Source organism: Drosophila novamexicana, unplaced genomic scaffold (genome assembly GCF_003285875.2).
Source record: "Drosophila novamexicana strain 15010-1031.04,08,12 unplaced genomic scaffold, DnovRS2.1 tig00001151-arrow-arrow-pilon, whole genome shotgun sequence".
Lineage (NCBI taxonomy): Eukaryota > Metazoa > Arthropoda > Insecta > Diptera > Drosophilidae > Drosophila > Drosophila novamexicana.
The window spans coordinates 120,959-143,343 of NW_020824842.1; the positions used below are offsets into that span (position 1 = coordinate 120,959).

General features: G+C 39.6%; 1 protein-coding gene across 1 annotated transcript in view; it reads left to right on the forward strand.

Moving 5' to 3' along the window:
- The window catches only part of LOC115766474, a 51,584-nt gene extending 36,426 nt beyond the window's left edge, over positions 1–15,158 (forward strand). The window contains exons 7-13 of the mRNA XM_030710419.1: positions 8,800–8,873; positions 8,958–9,729; positions 10,603–12,479; positions 12,540–13,178; positions 13,276–13,435; positions 14,277–14,445; positions 14,517–15,158. Of these exons, the coding sequence (XP_030566279.1) occupies positions 8,800–8,873; positions 8,958–9,729; positions 10,603–12,479; positions 12,540–13,178; positions 13,276–13,435; positions 14,277–14,445; positions 14,517–14,724 (3,899 nt within the window). The 3' untranslated portion in view covers positions 14,725–15,158. The remainder of the gene's footprint in view (positions 1–8,799; positions 8,874–8,957; positions 9,730–10,602; positions 12,480–12,539; positions 13,179–13,275; positions 13,436–14,276; positions 14,446–14,516) is intronic.
- Positions 15,159–22,385: the final 7,227 nt, after the last annotated feature.

Sequence of the window (22,385 nt, forward strand, 5' to 3'; positions counted from 1 at the left end):
GTCCTCACGCCCTCACGCAACTGTTGTATTACTTCGACATTCATTTTTTTCCAATGCCCTCCACTCATTTGGCAAATTGTTTCTGTTTTGGCCAAGCAATTTTGCACCTGTCTGCGTTAAAGCGGCGCGCAATCATTTAATTTCGTTAGGCCAAAACGAGGAGCGGGGAGCGGGAGCAGCAGCGGGATGCGGCAGGAACTCTGGCAAAAAGGAAAACAGATTATCATGATTGCGATTACATTGATTCGATTGCAAAGTGCGCAGCGAATGAAGTTGTTGGAGGAAAGAAATGTTTCGTTATTTCGACTTTTATGTAGACAACAAATATATTTGAGTACATTTCAACAAAACGGTTATTCAGGCCATTTCTAGTATTAATTTGCACCTTTTTGCAATTATTTTAGAACTTCATTGATCCAACTTTCATCTTCATGTCTTATGTTTTATATGAAACCTATCGATAAATCGATATCTTCAATAATCGATACTTGTTTTAATCGGTGAATTCTTTAGGACACACAAACCCTCATATTTGAAAGCTAGTTTCCATTCATTCATAAATTTATTTAATTTAAATATCACTTTTTTTATTAAAATATCGATACATCGATATCGTCGTTAATCAATAACCTGTCAATTCCTTGAGACATACAAACCATCATATTTATTAGCTAATTTCCATTCACTCATAAATTAATTTTATGTAAATATCTATAAATCGATATAGTCATTAATCGATACTTGTTTTAATCTGTCAATTCTTTTAAATCTACTTTACATAAATGTTTTGTGTGTTCGAGCATCTGAATATTTTCGTAATTAATAAAAATAAGTCTTTACTAAATAATATAGTTAATATTCTCTGTGTCGAATGGTATAAGCAAATATTCTCATCGTTTCGATACTGCACCTCTTAGTTATATTTTGGAAATGAATTTTTATACAACACTTAACACTCTTATATGATAGCTAAGAAGATATGCATATTTAAGAATTTAAGATTGTTATTAAGTGTCTTCGAACCGCTATAGGAACCTTTTTCTAATTCTTGCATTTGATTGGACAGACTAATTAATTGATTGATTAAGTCAATCTGAAAGTGAAACCTTTCTTTGTGCTAATGGATGCTTAATATATTATCTGCGATTTTTAGTATATGTGAGTAGTAGGAAAAATCTTGATATATGTGCGAATACAATTAGTTTGTCCAACTGGCACTTTAAGTTAAACTTAAACTTCTTACTGGGTCTCAGTAAGAATTTAACGATATATAAAATCTTTTAATTCTAAGATTGTGAATGTCTTATATACTAAACTTTATAATCTAAAGGTCATGGCCTTTTTTTGGCTTGTAACAGTAACAGGTTATTTGGTAGAACATATCGACTCAGTGACAAAATGATTTAACGGTCTTTTGACGATTTGACTTGGTGGACAAAGGTCACACGGAGATGGGATTTGCGCAAGAGCAGCTCTTCGCACATGCCCAACAGATGGCCCAGGCGTGGTAGCTAGTACTCACTTTTAACTCCCTTCTTAAAAGGGAGACGGGCCTGTAGGCATTGCGCCTACAATAATGTCACTGGACTGAAAGGGGTGTCAAAGAGGGCGTCCTAGGATATACGAACCCTTTTCAGATGACCCATTTTTGAGTTTGCCCGACGAGCAGAAACGAATAGCTCTATGCCACAGAAACTACTCTGTAGAAATAAACAGCAGAAATCTTTAGGAAGCAAATATTCTATGTCTGGAGAGGAACTGTCCTTCATATACCTAACAGTTTACAGGTCTGTTATAAACACAGATCCAATTGAAAAATGCAGATACGGGGACTGGTATTTTGGATCTAGTATCAAAAATACAGTCTCCAGGGTATGCACTATTCAAATAAGCGCCTCTGCAGGAAAATTCTCTGACAGTATGGCGGCACCTAGCTCCTTCATCACTTCTCATTGGCTGTCCGCAGCAGCTGAATGTGCTAGCAGCACACCACCACAGCCTCACAGTGGGATATGTTCATGAATATGTTGGAAACATACTGGCCGATGTTCTAGGGAAGCGAGGAGCAAGTAGATGCTTAACCTGAGACTTGCTGTGCACTCGTGGAGGGACACAGATTCGAGCTTTTCAGAAATAGGAAAAACTGGGCAAAGACAAGGTTTCTTATATCCGACAACAGACGCCCAAAGCGGCTTATTAATCCCTTTAAGAATTACATACGCATCTTAAGAGGCTGTCCCATCAGACTTTATAAACGGAGAGATCGCCTCACAAAAGTTAAATCTATCTGACATCGATAATTGCTGATTCTCTGAAGAGGAGCTGGCGATATCGGAACATGTTAACTTTACAGTTGTAGATCTCAAAATCTAAGTACAAAATATCAAAACATGGATAATAATAACAAAACTTGGTTAAAACTGCAAGAAACGCAGTTGTCTGAGAACTCACAATCAACTCATGAAAAATTGCAGTTTAACTGAAAAATCGATTATGTTCGATTGATCGATAGATTTCTATAAAGTATCGCAGCAATTCTCAGCGCAACTTCAAGCTGATCTGTTGCAGACGATTTATTCGCATTTGCTAATCGAGTGAATAATGAGTTTGGACACGCCCACTTCTTTGTATTATGTTCACCCTACTCGTTTTTTTCGTTTTATTTTTTTGGTGCCACAATCGCAGCTGGCTGATGATGATGAAGCGCTGCCGCTGTTGTTATATTTGGCTCTGGGCTATGTCCGCCCGATCCTCGCACATGTTTCAGCCGGCACAGCTGACAATGTTGGCTTGTGGCAGGTGCCATAATACACACACACACACACACACACACACACAGAGCACAGGGAAAGAGAAGAAAACCGCAAGTGAGGCAGACGGATGGCACTTACCTTTTTTTTATTTCTGTTACCTGTTAGCAGTTTACCTGTTGACCGGCGAAGCGTTGCGGCCGGCCCGCTTGCAATTTAATTGAATTTTATTTCAGTTTCTCGAGCGGCATTTGGGCAACGCCTCAGTTGCTTGCCGCACAACCGCCTGCCCCTGCCCCAGCACCGAACTCTGCTGCTTATCTCTTGCTCGATTTCAATATCATTTTAGGCCGCAGCTCCTTCGGACGCTTCGTTCTGTTTTTCATTTCTTATATTTTTTTCTTGCGCTTCCTTCGTTTTCAGCTGTTAATTCAAAGTAAATTATGTATTTTGCATAATTACAATATTTGACTTTTACTGTTGACTGCACGCCAACGTCTCTGCAGCAAGTTTCCTGGGGGAAAGGGGGCAGCGGTGTGCGGTGTGGGCTACCGCCTGCTGTTGCCGCTGCTTACTTATAACCAAGTTAAGTCTGTTTTTTTCTTTTGTTTTGATGCCCTGCACTCCCTGAATAGGGCATGATGGCTTTGTGCAAATGTGTAGCACGGGCAAAGTTCGTCCCCATTAATTCAATATGTATATATAAATATTCTTGACCACATTCTTCCTTATCAGAAACAGATCGTATCTCAAACGCACCATAAGCTTATCGTTTTTCGATAGTCCACTACGTTTCATATATATCGATAAGTATCGATTTATTTAAATATGGTTAGATAATTCCCGAATAGTACACACATATTTAGAATATTTTACCCCTTGCAGCCATTTCCATCTGCGTGTTCCTTCTTATCAGAAACTATAACACCTAGTCTCATGAAATTTTAAATATTTATAATCGTATGTCATACACAGCACAAGTTTAAAATTTTTCGATATATCCTTTATATCGATAAATATCGATTTTAAGTAAATTTGGCATTAGGATTCTCGTCTGCAGACAAAGAATATTGTTCAGGTTAGACCCTTGACCCCACTCTTATAAAAAAAAAAAACAAAATTTAAAAAATATACCTACTATATATACACACCCATTTTGATTGCAACAAACACTTAATTTATTTCCGAATGCGTTTCCTATATGCTGGGCTTAAAAAGGAAGATTGAATGTTTTATGAGGCAGTCCAGAGCTAGTTACAGGGTATATCTGCTTCGAGCTATGTGCACTGAGCATGTTTATTGTATTTTTTTGTGTGTGGACTATTCGAGGCCTCCTTTGACTGCGGCTTCCGTTCATTTATCTTCTTTATGAATAGCTGATGTTCTTGTTCTTGTTGTTGTTGTCGTTGTTGTTTTTGTTGTTACTGGTTTTGTTGTTGTTGCGTTTTCTTATTGTGCGCTGCCTAATTTGCTTAAGAAATTCGCAATGCCAACTGTTGTGTAAAAACGTTCTCATGGCAAACCAGCGGGAAAAATTCAAATATTTCTTAATCCTAAGTTAATTAAATTTACTTTAATTAGGCCTTGAATGTCATTTAGTGTCAAAATGTTGCTACATGGTGTCTGCACTTCGGACACTTTTTTTTTTTCAAAAAATGATGACAGGTCCTTCAATGGCACGGGCCGATCAGGTTTGTTTCAAATCTTCGATAGCTTTGCTTTTTGAGGGTATCTGCTAGTCGGACACTCCCAACTTATTGTTTGTGTTTATTGTTTCGCATAAGTGATCTATTTTAAAATGAGTATTTGTATTTTAAAAGTATTTAAAGAGTTTTCTTAGAGCATTTTAATTAACAAATGGTTCATTTATAAATGGAAACATTTCTTCCAAAACTTCTTTTAAGTTTCTGCTGCACTTGAGCTTAAAATGTTGCCCAACATGATGCAGATGATAATTTGGCGCTGTTTCAATCTTCATAACCGATGAGTATCCAATCAGCGCGACGGGATTCGGTTGAGCGTGTACAGCGGGTGCAGCGGGTGCAGTCGATGGAGCCCCTTTTACCTTTCACCCAACAGTGATCGGATCGATGCATGCTATAAATTCCAATGCTTGCCGTTCGATTGCTGTGAAAGGAGAAAGTTGCTGTGCAACAGTGCCACAAGCGGCAGGAACGCAGCGTGGATGCAACAAAAGGCGGTGGCTTTCACACGCCGCCGCCGCCGCTGCCATTGCCTATTGATGCAACAGGTGCAGCAGCAGCAGCAGCAGCTGTGCAGATTGCACTGGCTCGTTGGCCAAGTGGGCGGTTGCGCCCACTGGAATTGGGTAATGGACCGAGTGGTGCGAAGGGGAAGAGGTGAATCACGATTTTGCGTGCATTTAATTGTGCGTAATTATTCACTTTGGTTGTTATGCCAACAACTGTGGCCCTTGCGCACCGTCTACGGCTCTTAATTGGCTAAGCCGTCGCCTGCTAATTGCCCAACGGTCAGACCGTCCCGTCCCGTTCCGATCTCCCTCAGCCCGTCCCTAACTTTTGCGCCCCATCCGTCCCGTTCCGTCGCGTTCAACATTTCCATGTAATAGGTGTCTAACATGTGTTGCCGCCTAAAGTGTTTGCTTACATTACGTTTTCATTATGTAGTTCTCACGTAATTCATAATCGGGCTATTAGCGATAACTAACTAGGTTAGCATCAAGCGAAGAGAAACAAATTACAGAAAGACTCCAAGGGTTAAGTCTCGCTGGGGCCTACTAATTGAAAAGGCTGTCTGTATATTTTTTCTTTAATGAATGCGAAAAGATAACTTTGATTGCGTTTGTTTAGGAAAAAAACAGGAACTTCAGATGGGAATTAATTTTATTAAAAATAAAGCAAAAGCCGAATTAGCTTGAATAAGTTACAATAGTCTGTCTCAAAGTTTCAAGTATTCATCTTAAGCAATTCACAAATTCACGCTTAAGAATAAAAAAATTAGAGGTGTTACCAATGTATAATGCATTAGATGTATTCCCTCAGCTAGTTGGCTTTTCCATATAGTCGCTATTCCTGATATTGATAATCGCAATCTTTAACTTAATCGACAGAATTTAACAGAATCCATGCATTGTATATCCACAATATTGTTCTGAGTAAACGAAAGTGAAAAGGTGAAAGAGTTAACTTGCGCAACGTGCTTGCTTTTTACTGCCATATTTATTTTTACTTGACAGTTTTCACTCTACATTCTCTTTCTCTCTCCAACACACACATTCTCGGGCTGTCTTGTAGGTCAAGTGCAAGCTTTGACAAATTGTTTATACGCGTCTTATACAATTTAGTTGCATTTGAAAGGCGCTGACATTAAATAAAAATAACACCTGACTGAAGCACTCAAATATCACACCCCCCCTCCACCCACACACCTATCAGCTAGCTTTGTAACTCCCCACACAAGTGTCACCATAAACGATTGCTCAATGACGCCAGAGCTTTCGTTTAGCTGCTTTCTTTCTCTATTTCCCTCTCCCTCTATTTTGTACGGTCTGCATGAGTGTCCACGCAGCGCTTACATTTATTCTCAGGCTCTCTCTCTCTCTGGTTCAGTACTTTTTTGCTTCGGTACCCTTTGGAACTTTCCAGTTGAGTAAATGTGTCTCGGAGTGTCAAAAGCTATATTTATATATATATATACAGACTTAAATATGTACATGTATCTCTATAAGCCGGCAGCTGTTGGCGCTGACAGAACGTCATCATCACCTTTCCCGGCAGCGCATCATTGTAATTTGGAATGCCATCGCTACCGTGACGTCACAGCGCAGACAGCGGCAGCGTGGGAGAAGTACAAAGCGAAAAGCACTGAGAACCGAAAATTGAGCGTACGCTTTACGTTGATAGGTTGTTGTTATATTATTATTTTATCTATTATTTCTTGTTTCTGCCGTTTGTCTACGTGCTTTAAAACATGCCGCTGCCGCTGCCGCTGCTATTGCACACTGGACAAAATTCCAATAAAATGCAAGCATTGTACAGAATAAAGCTCAGGCTTTACAAATTCGCTGTGCAATAAAATTACAATATATATATATATATATACATATACATTTAAATATATATATATATTTTAATTTTATGTTGATATTATTACTGACAAGCTCGTCGTTTGAATTGAACTTTAAGTGAACTCTGAACTTTTTTGCGTTTACCACTGTGCGATGCTCGCTTGGCGTCGTCAATGTTTACACTTTGCAGCTCGGGCAGTTTGTTGTTGTGAAGTTCTGTTTGAGCTATATATATATATATATATATATATATATATGTGTGTGCATGAGTGCGTACGTGCGTGCGTATTTGTGTTATTGGCTTCTCGATTTTTCTGAGCAGCGAGAGAGCAAGCAACACAATGAAGCGATGAGAGCTGAAAAGTCGACAGCTGTTTGTTGTTGTCGGCAAAGAAGCCATGGCTGCCTGTGCGAGTCAATGGCACAAATACATATACGCAAGCGCACACACACGTACACGTGTATGCAGAGGACGGCAGTCAAGCTTGCGTTAGCGCCACCTGTCGGCGGTTTGATGATATCCTCCAATGTATTTACGAACCCTTGACCGACCGAACGAACACTCTTCTAAACCCCCCTTCAATCTAATCAACTATGTACTTAACAAGTGGGTGACTTTTGCACCTTTTGCCAGGGGGTGGGCAGGCAGGCATGGTGCAGCAGTCCGTAGAGGCATGGCTGAACGCCTGGGGTAAAACACACAACACTTTATTAAAGTCAAAAAAAAAAAAAAGATGTTCGTTTAAAATTGGAAATGCGCTTTAAAAACCCGAAACAAACAAAATATTCGATAATAATCGCAACAAAAATAAAACCAAGGAAAAAATACGCGCGCGGAAAAAGCGTCATTAGAAAAAACGCGAAACACCAAATAAATAAACAAAAAAAAAAATAAATATATTTTACCTTGTTGCAAGTTTTACGAGCCGGCTTGCCTTGTGACCTCTGCTTAACAAATAAAATTGTGTTTTTCTCGTTGTGTTTTTTTATAGCAAAGGAAAATGGGAAATAATTAAAAAAAAACTAAATCAAAAAAAGCAAAAATTATCGAAATAAATAGTTGCCTTAACAATGAAACTTCCTTGTTGACATTATAAACATACAATATATACAAAAGTAATTAACATATATACACCACAAATATTATACATATATACAAGATTATATAAATCTATATACAAGCTATATTTTTAATACAAAAATTAAAAAAATAAATAAAAAAAAAAAAACATAAACGCAATGCGCCTAAAAGAGACCACAAAAAAATCACCAACTCTGCTGCCGCTGTCGGGCGAGCTGTTCAAAACGCTGCGCATATCGCCGCCAACCATTGCGCAACAGCAGCAGCAGCAGCAGCTGCTACAGCAACAGCAGCAGATACAGCAGCAATATCTACAACAGCAGCAGCAGCAACAATTGCAGCAACGTTGCAGCAGCGTGGGCAGCACCAGCAGCAGCGGCACCTGCGAAACGGAACGCTCCACACAATCAACATCGGCGTCGTCGTCTGCTCTGTCGCCGTTGGCCGCGATGGCAGCGATGCCCACAATGCCAACGCTGCCCGCCGGCGTTGATGAGGCGGCAGCCGCGGCAGCGCTGGCGGCCAACATAGCCGAGTCGTTTACGTTTTTGCAACAGCATGCGGCGCATCATTTTCGCGACATTTTGTATGCGGCCCACATGCTGGGAAGAGGTAAAAACCACAGCGGTGCGGGTTGGGTGGTGCGCGGGGTGCTTGCCGGGATATTATACTAGGCTAAGATTGTTGCACGACCAGCTGTGTGGCTTGCTTAACTAGTTTTTTTTTCAACTGTTTCTTCTTTTTTTTTTTTTTTTAGTCTTTTGTTAAGTTTTTTTTTTTGTTTTTTGGCCAACCAACCGACCAACTTTCACTTTATGCTTGGTTGCCGCATTTCACTTGGCTCAGGCGGCAGCTTAATAAAAATTCAAGCATTTACTGATTGCTGCTTCTTCCTTTTGCTTCTTCAAATTTTCTTGCAGGCTACTATCAGCCGGCGGGTCCGCTGATCTCGCCGCATGTCATTGCGCCACCGCCACCGCCAGCAACAACAGCAGCAGCCGCCCAGGCAGCAGCAGCAGCAGCGGCGGCAGCAGCCGCAGCAGCAGCAGCAGCTGCGTCCACGCCACAGCCAGTTAAGAAGCTACCCGAGGACGAATCCCCGACGCATCCATCTAACAACGCCGCACAGCAGTCCCAACAGCAGCAGCAGCAGCAAGTTGCTGGTAGCGCTGAGGTTGAGCCGCCAGCGTCCGCCCAGCAGCAACAGCAGCCGCAGCAACCGCAGCCGCAGCAACCGCATCCATATCCCGGGGCTAACGCTGTGGCGGCTGCTGCAGCGGCCGCTGCGGGTCATCCGGGTGTGCCGTATCCGCGCTCCATGCATGCGGCCCAGATGCACTATTCGACGGCATATCCGCCCAACTATTATTCACCGTATCCGGGCGAGGTCATGTGCTACTCGCCACCTGCGTATCAGCCCTATTTCTCGAGCAAGGTATATCAGAGCGGACCGCCGCCACCGCCGGCACATCCGGCTGCACATCCGCCGCCGCCGCCACCGCCGGGCGCCTATCGACGCTATCCGTATTATCAGCACGCTGGGCCGCCGCATCCACCGCCGCCCGAGCTTTACGAACAGCAACCGCCGCCGCCGCCACCGCAAGGGGTGCCGCCGCAACAGCAGCCGGCCTCGATTGCAGCAGCCGCCGCTGCCGCAGCCGCAGCGGCAGCTGCAGCCGCCGCAGCTGGTGCAACGCCCGCACCAGCCGGCTCACAGCTGGTCCCCGCACACCAGCAACAGCATCTGGAACATTATCCGGGACCGCCCAGCTACTACGCCGGCTATAGTCCAGGAGGCGGCAGTGCCGCCGGCCAGTGCTACACACGCGGCCTGCAGGGTCCGTATATGGGTAAGGAAAAGTATGGTTCTTATACGGATCCACAGATTCTTAGGGATAACAAGCACTCCATAGAAGCTTCCCTAGTTGTAGATCCCGCCGGAAGTCCTGAGGTCAACCAATAGACATTTTTACTTTTAATAACTTCTTATCTAGACAGTTTACGACATTGCGAACATTGCTTAAAATGATTCTGAACGATACTTCTTAATTTTATTAATTATAATTATATTGAGATAAAGTTCGATTAACGGGCGAGGCAAGGTGAAGGACTATCAAAAGGATATTTTTCCTTAATTTCCATTAATAAAATTTGGTTTCTATAGAAGAACACACTTTCAACTTAAAGCAAATCTTACAAGTCCCGCTCCTAAAAGTGTAGCCTTATATCGTGGGATCTATATTAATATTATCAAGTAAATAAATCAACATAAATGGTTGGCGGCAAAGCGTTTTACAGGAATTAAGTCTTGAGCTTAAAGTTTTTGAGATTTTTGCAGGTCTATGTAGAAATTAAGTCAAAAATCTCAGAAATACAAGCTATCACATTGGAGCACTTGGATTCGTTCCCAATTCCGTTCGAAGAGGTGGGTGCCAAGTCACAGGCTAGTCTTATTGTACTCTCGTTTGTTTACATTGGATCTCTGTTAATTTCCAATTGTCAGCAAAAGGTATTTTATGAATCAAGAAAGTTTTCTTTTTCTGTTTCCAGTCTTGAATCTAGAAGTCATTTGCAGTAAACCAAAAAGTGTATGAGGCCTTTAGTCATCATGTATATACATGTATATATATAATAAATATAATATGCATAAAAGTAAATCCTCTTAAAGTCTTCCCTTCATAACTAACATATTTGTGTTATATTTTCTTTTTCTGCCGCTACAGAGTATCCGCCGCAGTGTCCGTGTCCAATGCAACAATCGTGTCCAAAAAACGTCCATACTGGGCCTCATATTGGTAGCAACAGCAGCAGCAGCAACAACAACAGCAGCAGCAGCAGCAGCAACAGCAGCAACAACAGTTCCACGAGCAGCCATAGCCAGAGTTTGCTGCTGAGTGCTACGAGCAACAACAGCAGCAACATGCCTGTGCATGGCAGCCAGTCGAGCAGCGATGGCAGCTTGACTGCCAGCAACTGCAACAGCAGCAGCAACAGTTTAGCAGTTACAGCAACAGCATCAGCAACAGAGACATCGTCAACAACACCAACAACAACGACAACAGCGCTGACTACCAGTAGAGGCCCAGTTAAAAATGGCATCAATAACAACAATAAAAGCAAAGACACGACAACAATGACAGCAACAACACCAACGGCGACGGCAGCAACCAACACAACAGCAACAGTTGCATCTGTTGCCACGTCGGCAACAACAACCACCAACAACATGGGCACCCAGTGCCAAATGCTGGTCAAAACGGAGCTCAAGAGCGACGTCGAGTGCCAAGTGACCAAAATGCAATACGAGGCGCATGTAATGCCGCCGCCAACGCCGCCCGAAAGCTACTGTGCCGGCGATGATAAATTGCTGGAGGATCAGGAGCAGGAACACGAACAGGAGCAGCAACAGCAACAATTGCAGCTGCAGCAACAGCCAAAGGATATCGAGTCCTATGATTTGACGGGCAGCACACCGCCGCCGCCAGTTGTGTTGCCACGCAAGGCGCGCATTGGCAAGAGCATGGCCAGGGAAATGGTCTATGCGGCACAGCAGCAACAGCAACCGTTGTTGCAGCAACAGCACCAACAACAACAACAACAGCAACTGCTTAGCAAGCACGCAGAAGCAGAACCACAATTGCCTTTTGTACTTAAAGCAGAAATCAAAGCGGAGACCAAAATCAAAATCGAGCACGATGAACTAGCAGCAGCAGCAGTCGCAGCTGCATCAGTTGCTTTAACGGCAGCAACATGCAACACACATATCAGCAAACTGCCGGATCTGAAGCCCACAATCAAAACAGAACCAGAGCTTGATTTGGAGAAGCCAAACCCGCAGCAGGAGAAGGAGCAGCTGCCGCAACAGGATCAATTGCCGCCCACCAACAGCAGCAGCAGCAGCAGCAATGTTGACGCTAGCAGCAACAGCAATTGCAACAGCAACAAGCGCATCAATTTGCTTGCATCGGCAACGCAGGGCAAAAAGTCAAAGGCGCACAGCTACAAGAGTCTCATCAAGCAGGCGGAGCCAAAGAACTATCTCTGTACCGGTCGCAAATTTGTGCAGCGCTATGGACGAACGCCGGCCAAATATGTAAAACGACGGCAAATGTTGCTAACGCAGCAGCAGCAACGTTTGCGCGCGCAGCGACGCGAGCAACTGCAGCAACGCAAACAACAGCAGCAACAGCAGCAGCAGCAGGAACTGACGGCGGCAACAGCAGCACAGCCAACAGTAGCCGCAGCAGTTGCAGATGAGGCAACAGCAAGCGCTGCAACAACAACAACAGCAGCAGCAGCAGCGACAGCTAATAGCTGCTCGCCCAGCGCATCGCCAAAGCGTGCGCGTCCACGTAAACAGGCAATTGCAGCACTGCATCTGCTGGAGAGCCTGGACACGACATTGACACGCGGCTATTTCAGCGATCCGGAGCTGAACAGCAGCAGCTGCAGCAACAGCCGCGGCACAGCAGCAACAGTTGGCCTGTACGCGCCGGCAATACCATCGCCATTGCTGGCGCCGCAGCCGGCGCTGTTGAGCGAGAAGCGCTCCAAGTCGGAGACGAAAAAACCGCTGCTCGCAGCGAACTGTGCGGCGAGCGTTGCTTTGGCGTCGCTGGCGACAACGTTGCCCACAAAGTCTACCTCAGCTGGCGTCGAGCCGCCGGCCAAAAAGTCGCGCAAGCAGCCGCCTAAGGCCAAGGCCAGGCCGACAACGGCCAAAAGCCGAAAAGCAGTAACATCAGCATCTGTAGGAGCTGCAGCAACTACAGCAAGTGCAGCAGCAGCAGCAGCAGCAGCTGCAGCTGATGCCGAGACCAATAACAATGAGTATCAGATGGCAGATTTGCAGGTGCAAAAACTAAGTGCCACGCCCACAGTGCCAGTTGTCGATGCTGTGCAACAATTGTTGCCAGACGAAACGGTAGCCACCGTCGCAGTCGCAGCAGCAACTCATCCGCCACAACATTCCGATGAGCAACAACACAAGTTCCTGGTGCCCCACAAGCCAATCGAGACACCTTTAACGCCCACAGCAATGGCAACAAATGCAACGCTAGCGTCCTCGACGCGTCACGCCCCCACAACAACAACAACCACAACAACAACAACGCACACAAAACGGGCGCGTTCTCGCTGCAAATTTGGCAACCGAAAGAAACAACGCCATCGTCCAGGCGGCGTCAGCTACGAGCTGGACGAGACGCAGCCGCCGGCAACGCGGGCGAATGTGGTGCCCAAATGGAACAACGGCTGGATGTGGGCGGGCAAGGCGTTCCAGGGTCCAGTGTTTCTCAATGTGAGTCACGAGTCAATTTCTATGCATAAAAGTCAAATGTTAATATCTCTCTTTCTCTCTCACCTCTCGCTCACACACACTTTCTTCGTGCCTGTAGAGCGATGATCCGTTGGTGCTGCGCACTTGCTACCCGGCCATGCGGCATGTGGAGGGCGACATCATTCGTACACGTGACTGTGTTTTGCTGAAGGCCAACGAGGACAACGAGCTGCCCTATGTGGCCAAGGTAGCGCATCTCTGGCAGAATCCTGAGGATGGTAAGCACTGCAACTGCAACTGGACAGGTTTAAAAAAAAAAACAGAAAGTAGGGCTAGGGATTTTATTTTTATATTTGGCCTAGCTAGTATACAAATATTTAAGAATCTTTCTTCGTTCATAATCTGAATCCTTATATTATTAATTATTGAGAATCAATGTTCGAACTGAACCTAAGGGCAAGACATTGGTTCGAACGCGTACCGAAAGACAGAAGTTGTTGATTTAATTAATTAGATACAATTTTCGAAAACTGAACTAGTTCTCTGGCATATTGTGAACTAGTTCTTGAGCATATTGTGAACCAAAGGTGTTTAAATATAAAAGTCCTGTAAGAAGAATACATCAGAGAGTAATTGATAAAGAACATGTTTTAAATAAGAAATTAACAAAAAGAGAACTAGTTCATTAGTAAGCATGGCCTTAGAAATTGAAAAAAATAAAAATTAACGAAAATTTTGTTAGGCAAAAAACTAGTATGAGGAAAACTAGTTCATTGGGTGAGAAAAAGTAATTGATAAAGTTAATTTATTTAATAATGAAAAAAGTAATTGATAAAGGAAATTTTATATAATAAGAAACTTAATACAAGAAAATTAGTTCATTAGCGAGCATATGCTTATTTAAGGGAAACACATAAATTCTCATATTATAAAGTTAATGAACTGGTTCATTTTCTTGAGAAAAACGTTTATTTAGAAACGTGTTCGTTGTGTACTAAAGAAAATGAAAGGTCGCATCGAAGTTAAAAATTATTAAAAATACTTAAGCGTAAATGAGCTAAATGAGCTTTTGGCGAATATTTAAATGGAGCGCTTCTAATTATTTGGGCACTATTCCAGGCGAAATGATGATGTCCCTGCTATGGTATTATCGCCCCGAGCACACGGACCAGGGCCGCCAGCGCAATGACTGCCCGGACGAGGTGTACGCGTCGCGTCATCGGGATCACAACTCGGTGGCCTGCATTGAGGATAAGTGCTACGTGCTGACCTTTAGCGAATATTGCAGGTAAGTTGGCGCTGGGTGAACATTTAAGTTGGATCAGATTAACTAATGCCAAGTCCCAACAATTCCAACAGATATCGACGACGCCTGCGCGCGGCCGAAGAGGATGTGGAGGATGTGAGCATTGTGCCGCGACGCAGCAATACAAGCAATTGTTTTACGGTACGCACCGTTCCGGATCAAACGAATCCGGAGCTGGTCATGTTCTGCAGACGTGCCTATGAATTTCGCACGCGTCGCCTACTCAAGCTTCCGCAGAAGAACGCGCTGGTCTGCAGCTAGCGCCGGGCCACTTAGGGTCTTGCCCTAACCGAAAATCAAAGCAAATTTAAGAATGCGCTGAGGAGAGGCGAGTGCGGCATGGTGCAGTCCAAGCCATGTCACAAACAACAGCCTGGGCAGACGAGAACGAGCCAAGACAAAACACATAACACACACACACACGCACACACCCAAACAAGCACACACACACGCACACACCCAAACAAACACAAATACACGACCAAAATGGGGAGAGCAAAATGAATGGAAAATAGAAAATGTAACTGGAGAAACTACACAGTTTTTTTTCAAGTAATTTTTGTATTACCCAACTTATTATTTATTATGTGCCCGGCAACAACAAAAGCACACACACACACACACAAACACACTCACACACACACACCTTGTTATTAAGTTAAATGTATTTATTATTCTTAAGTTTAGTCAGCAATCTTTTTTTCCGCTCCTTTACTCTATATGTTTATGTTTTTTTTTCTATATATATATATTTTTTTTTATTGACTACTCTCCAAAAAACTTATTTAATGCTCAGGCAAACACTTTGCGCACACTGCTCCAACTGGCAAAATCTTTGTAAAACGACTTGGAAACAAGAAGAAGGAAAATCCTTTGAAGTGAAAAAACTTAACACAATTCTACGCGCTGTTGGTTTTTTTGTTGTTAGTTTTTGTAAGCGAAAAAAAGAAAATTGAAATGAAAACAGCAGAGAAAGCACTTTTTTTTTTGTTTTTAATTTTATATATTTGAGCAAAATACTTTGGGAAATTTGATTTCTGCAACCAATTATATAAATATATTTAGTTTTTACATACATACATAATGTAGACCAAATTAAGTACATATACTATTTTTTTTTAATATTTTATAAAAGGAAAAACTTAAGCTACGTGCATAATTTATACATTTGATGAAAGCATTAACTTTAAGTACGAGTTACACAAATCCTTAATGAACAGAAAAAAAAAAAACAAAACAAAATAACAACAACAACAAGTCACATACATTAACAAATGTATTTTAATATATACATATATATATATATTAATATTATTTAATTTTAATGCCTAAGCTCTTAGTTTGAAAGCAATTGAAAATCATTTGTTTTATACCAAATACAAAATAATTTATGCACCTAATTTAGAAACAAACAAACACACACACATACACACACAAAAGCAACTACATATATAAATATATGCACTTGTGTATTATCTATATATTATTATTATTATCATTATTATTTTTTATTATGATTTTGATTATGATTTTTTGTAATATATTTTTTATTTACTATTGAAACAAACGCTCATAATAAAAATACATTTTAATCGAGCCAATGCGTCTTACCTTGCAGACCTCAGATCAAGAATTTACTATGATAAAAAAACCCGTAACTTTTTATGTTTTAAAAGTTTATTCAAAGTTTTAGATTGTTTTCCAGTTAATGCGACATGCTGTCCTGAGTTATGCTCTGGTTTAAGCCAGTTGCGAATTAAAGAAGCGCTGGAGTTTTAGCTCAGGATATAGTATGTTATTTGAATAATACGCACACGGCATTATGGTCGAAATTTTACTTTAAAATATATCTCACAGAAATAGATTGTTTCTAGAATATTTTAAAAAAGAACATACGTACTTTAAGAAGATTAGGAAGCTTATGTTTTTGAAACTCCTTTAAGTATGCCATTTAAAATATATCGAAAATGTGTAAATTTGGGCGTATTTGATGAGAGTGCGAAATTTATAAGAAACCTAGGCGTATGTATCTCAGCGTCTAAATTCCGGTTGACAAGCAATCATACAGAAATATGCAATAATATATACTGACCAGGATAAAATTAAGAACCATTTGTGCTGTGGTAGTTTTATTTAATGTTTACATGCTTCTAAAAAAAATGCAATGGACATTTCTGTGATTTTCATGCGAAAATGAAACTCGGAACATAAACGAAATAAGGAATATCAAATGTGTTCTATATTTGAAATATTTGAGTTCTCCAAGACAGTTCTTTGTAAAAGAAGAATGTGTTTCTTCTTTAAGTATGTTAAATGACATAAACATTGAATAAATTCCGGTACAGGTTAGGGAAAAATTGAAAATTTTCCAGTTTTCAAAATATATTAGCATACTTTTAGGCTGCAAGGATTTATGTTTAATTTTGTAATCTGATCGTGTTCATGTTGGGCATCTACTTAAGCTGGTTTACGCTGTGCAAAGCCAAAGCAATTTAGTAGCAGGCATAGAGTATATATATCTATATAAATATATATATTTATATATACGTAAATACATATTAACAAGTAGCGGCTGCAGTAGGCGTGTCAATGAGCTATATGTGTGTAGGGCAGTAGAGAGCGTTTAAGGTATTGCAAAGTGAAAAGTGTGGCTTAGGTTAGCAATAGGAAGCGTTATAAATATACATACACACACTCACATACACACATTATATATATATATATATATATACATATATACTATATAGGGAGCATTGCAGACATATGAAACATGTATACCAAAAGCATATATCAAAATAAGAACACAGTTTACAACTCGGGGCCATTCGGTTATGGGTATGAACCGAAGCAATGGTCCAGCCCAATTTATTCAAGCGCAGGGGAAATAATTCAATTATAGCCATATGTAAGGTATACAGAGAGCCTAAATTGCGAATGATATTTCTATACCCTATATACATAACACAAACATAAACATAACACACACCACAAACACACACACACACATTCATGCATGCGACTATACACACATACACAGGTACACTTATTGGGCCACAGTTGCAGAGCTGCAACCAAATTCTACAATACATATACATACATATACAATATATATATATATATATATATCTATATATATATATACATAAATTTACATATATATTTCTATAGACAATGGGTTAACAATAACTAATGAAAATAATAAAACTCATATATTTGTACAATAGAATGTAAACGAAAGCAATTGAATATTCGCACAAGAAGCTAACAAATGTTGGTTAATACCAAATACTCAATACATACACACACACACACAGACACACATACACACACAGAATGCCTGAAAAAATAACAATATATAAAATGTAACAAAAGCAAACAAAAAAAAAAAAAAACGATGAGTAAATGAACAAGAATTTAATTGATCTTTTTCTTGAAACAAATGTTATAAATTAATTGTAGCCCGTAGCCAAAATTGAATGTAAAATTTGTAATTTGTTTCCAACTCTCCAAATAGTTAAATGCCTGTTCTATATTCTATACACACACACACATATATATATATATATTCCTATATATATATGCATATGTACAGTGCATATGTTCCAGTGTATGTGTACATGCGTACTGCATAAATATTATTGAGTATTTATTATTGTATTTAAACAAGTTGAATTTTTGTGCGTCGCCCAATTAATAAAGACATTTACCAAGGGCACGCTGTTCGTTTACTCGTATCATCTTATCGACAAAAAAACAAACAAAGCCTAAGCCCGCATTTGTTCAATGGGGGAGTCATTTTTTTTTCTCAGCGAAATGTTTCAAAATGCTAATGAAATACAACACTTGGCAATTAAAATCATAACACGAAAAAAGGTCAATAAAAATCAAAATATTGTTTATTAGACAAATAAATGTATTTTTTGGCAAACTGGTTTTAATGTGGGCATGGGCTGAAATGACAGCTTTTTTTTTAAATCAGAGTTATGTATTCTATCCTAATATATTCGTTTATCAATCAATTCTGCCCCATGTGAATTCCACACAATAAACTAAGAACACTTTTCAGAGAGTCTGTGTGATTTCGGATTGTGTATCTGGAATGTGTCTGCGTGAATGTATGTATGTATCTATGTATGTATGTAGTTATGTATGTATGTAAGTATCTATGTATGTATGTATGTATGTATTTCAGTAAGTATCTATGTATGTGTGTGTGTATGCATGTATGAATGAATGTAATTATGTATGTAGCATATGTATGTATGCATGTATGTATGTAGCGAATGTAGACAAAGTGAATTTACAGCTGAATTTGAGAACAACGTACTTAAAGTGGTGCCTTACTCCTCGATTCTCTTGAATTCAAGTAGGCCAGGCAAGTTTCCTTGCTATGACTATAAGTTTTTTTTTTTGTGAAAAATTGTCGTGCTTATATAAAGGTATGTATTTGTATTATTAGACTACCAATATGTATGCATGTGCTTATGTATGTATGTTTGTGTGTAAGAATGCATATATGTATGTTTTTATGAAAGTATGTAATTATTTATCTATGTATGTATATGTGTATGCATGCAAGTTTACTTCCCGCAGAAAAAAAAAAATGTAAAAAGTAAAGTAAGTAATGCCTTACTATGCGATTCTCATGAATTCCAGTAAGCCTCAGACGTTCTTGATTTTCTAAGTGTTATATTAACAGAATGTGCTGATAATTTGTGGTTTTATTATTGTTGTTTTAATTTGATTTACTTATATATACAAAAATCAAATTAAAACAACAATATTAAAATAACAGAATTAAATTAGTTTATATCAAACTCTTATTTGAATTAATTTAGCCGTAAATTGATTTTCAGTAAGTGTTTTTTTTTTATCGAATATCATTTAATACACTTGCAGCTATTTCAAGTTCAAACGAACCACTCGTAGCTTTGGGGTTGGGGTACTTGAAAACCGCTTTCATAGGTCGAGCTGAGATCCATTAGCACTTGTCACTTCAGGCGTCACGCACGCCCACAACAAGTTTCCGTGGCGTCTTGGCCAAGGCTGATAAGCATCCAAAACACGTACTGCTCAGGGGTTATATTTGCTCCACGTACAGTTCTGGGCGGAGGGGAGGAGGGCTGTCTTGACATTGATGTGCCGAGTGGGTCGTCTGACGCATTCTGCGAAGCGCAAGCCTCAAGCTCGAGCCTCAAATTAAAATTAGTTGCGACCGCAATTAAGTTAATCGTTGCTGTTGTTGTTGCTTCGTTTGTGGCATGTTCTCATGACTGGGCAAATTGCTTATTCATATTTAAAGAAAGTCAACAATTCGTTTTTATGTTCTCACAAACGTAGCCCAATTACCTCTCTCGTATACAAATCAGCATTGGGCCCGTCAAGTTAGATACGCGCTCTGCCCCTTCAATTAGTATCTATATACAAATACATAACTCGCCTACAGATACAGATACCCATAGAGCGTATCTCTAAGGGCGCTCAGTTCTTATACCCTGTAGTCTGAAGGCTTGAATAATGCGATTTTCAATTGTAAAAAAATGATTAAATTAATTTTAAATTTAATTTTCTATCATGTTTAATAACAATCGCATTTCTCTCGCGAATGCTTGAACGTTTTCATAGTCTTGTTTCCATCTAAGTTTATTACAAAATGTAATAAATAATCCATCTTTATATTTATATGTAGTAGACAACATCACATATAAGCCAGGGCCGGTAGTTCGGTTTACGATTCGCACCGATGTTTTGCCTTTGGGCTCGATTCCTGAATCTTATTTTCGACATTAGAATTTAATAGTATTTATTTATTTATAACATCTGCCCGTTGGTACTGAAAATATTGCATTCCGTAAATATTTTCATATCCAAGATATGGGCTATATATAATCCCAGCCATTGGCAATCGGCATGTATCAGTTAAGATTAGATAATTTGAATGGTTGGTGCCAAAGTAATTCCGTTTGAATCAATCTATTTTTGCTTTAATATTCGATTTGTAGTATATAAAAATATAATTTTGTCTGTAATCTTGGTATATCACAAATTTTGAAACAAATGGTTAAAAAATCTCCCAAGGGTATTGTTTAAATCGTTTTTTTGTTGTTATATTTATATATACACGCTTAACATATATTAACATACATACATTAACATTCAAATATTAAAATACATACCTTAACATACAAGCATTAACATGCTTACATTAACATACATTTAGCACTATTCTAATAGGGTATTTCCCTAAAGCACATTCTTTGACTCAAGCATTAGGACTTGTTGTGTTTTGCGTTCGCCTAAGATGAGCTCATAACTTTTGTGACTCAGTGTTTGTGGTCGTGTTTTTTATCAACAGGTGTTTGCTACAGTTTACAACGCCCCCCTTTTGGCGGCATTTGAATATTTTATGTGTGCCTGCTTCGTTTTTGGCTAATTACATGGGCGGTACTATTTACATATATGGCATAGCATAGTGCCAGTCGCGTTGACTGTCGCTTAAGTCGTGCAGCTGTCTGGGAAATTGGAAAATCTGTTGACTAAATGACAAACATGCTTCTAGCCCGTCAGGTATTTTCGAAATATACAAAAATAACTTGCTAAAAATTGTACAAACATTAGGTGTTTACAAAAATAAACAATTTAATATAATAACCTTTACATATTACTTGTCTAGTGTACGTTTCTGGCATGTGATAACATCATTATTTTTGCGTGCTTGGCATTTTGTCATCATTTTTTTTATCGAAGATATATTTATTTACAACAGATTTTTTTAACCGACGCGGTTTATTCATTAATTATGTTTGTTAATTAATAATTAATTATAATTAGAAGTTGTAACAGTTTTTTAGCTTTGATGATGATCTTTTGATATGTTGGCTGGGTTCAATTTCCAGTTTAGATCTCAAGCCACGTACAATGTTTGAGCATAGAAAGCGTATTTTTTTTTAAAGTGTGTTAATTACTTTGAGATTTCATTTAAAAACTGTTTATATTGTCTTTTTATAGACTTGCAAAGCAAGTGCTTCTTTCCAAATTGTAGCGCAGTTCTTCTACACACTGTTGGTGAAAAAACGAAGTCCAGAATTTATTGAAGAGTTTCACTTACAGGCTGAAATTTACTTACTAATTAGAAAGTATTTTTCAGCTGTAGTATTGAAATACTTATCCTTTTAACCTTTTTAATTAATTTTTAATTATTTGCAAAATATTCCTTTCGATATATGCTTGGCACATGCGAGTTTTCGCAAACATTATCCAATGTTAATACCCTAAAAATTAATACTAATATGTAAACATTTCAAATGCGTCTTTATATAACATATTAATGGCGAATACCCGGCTTTGCCAGTCCTAAGTTTTAGTTAGATTCATTCAAAGATATATATGTTATATATATGACTAAGGTATATGACTAAGGTGAGACCCAATATAACTTTGATAATTCCGTTGCCGAATTCAATTATAACAAGCCTCTTGCTATTGTTCCGACACTGATTACAGGGTATCAGACAGTTGACCGCTTTTGTCTTACTCTTGCTTCAATTTATGCACACATCATATGAAAACAATTGAAATGTGAAAATGTTATATGATATATCTACTGACAAATGCGGCCTATCGAATCCATAAAGCGCTGAACGAGTAAACAAAGCTTAGATCACATGTAAACCACTTGAAGGCAGCAGCGTTTGCAATTAATTTCAGTTTTTCCAGTCACTCCAGTCTATAATCTATTCGAAATTACGTAGTTCTGATAATTGTGATAAAATTAATTAGTCGCCGTGAGTTTTATATGAGGAGAATATTATAATTTCGTCGTAAGCCGTCTTCGATCCCACAAATTATTATATTGAACTGAATTGATAAATATTTCTGTCCGTCTGTCTGTTCAGGTATACAGCCTACAAATACTAAATAGC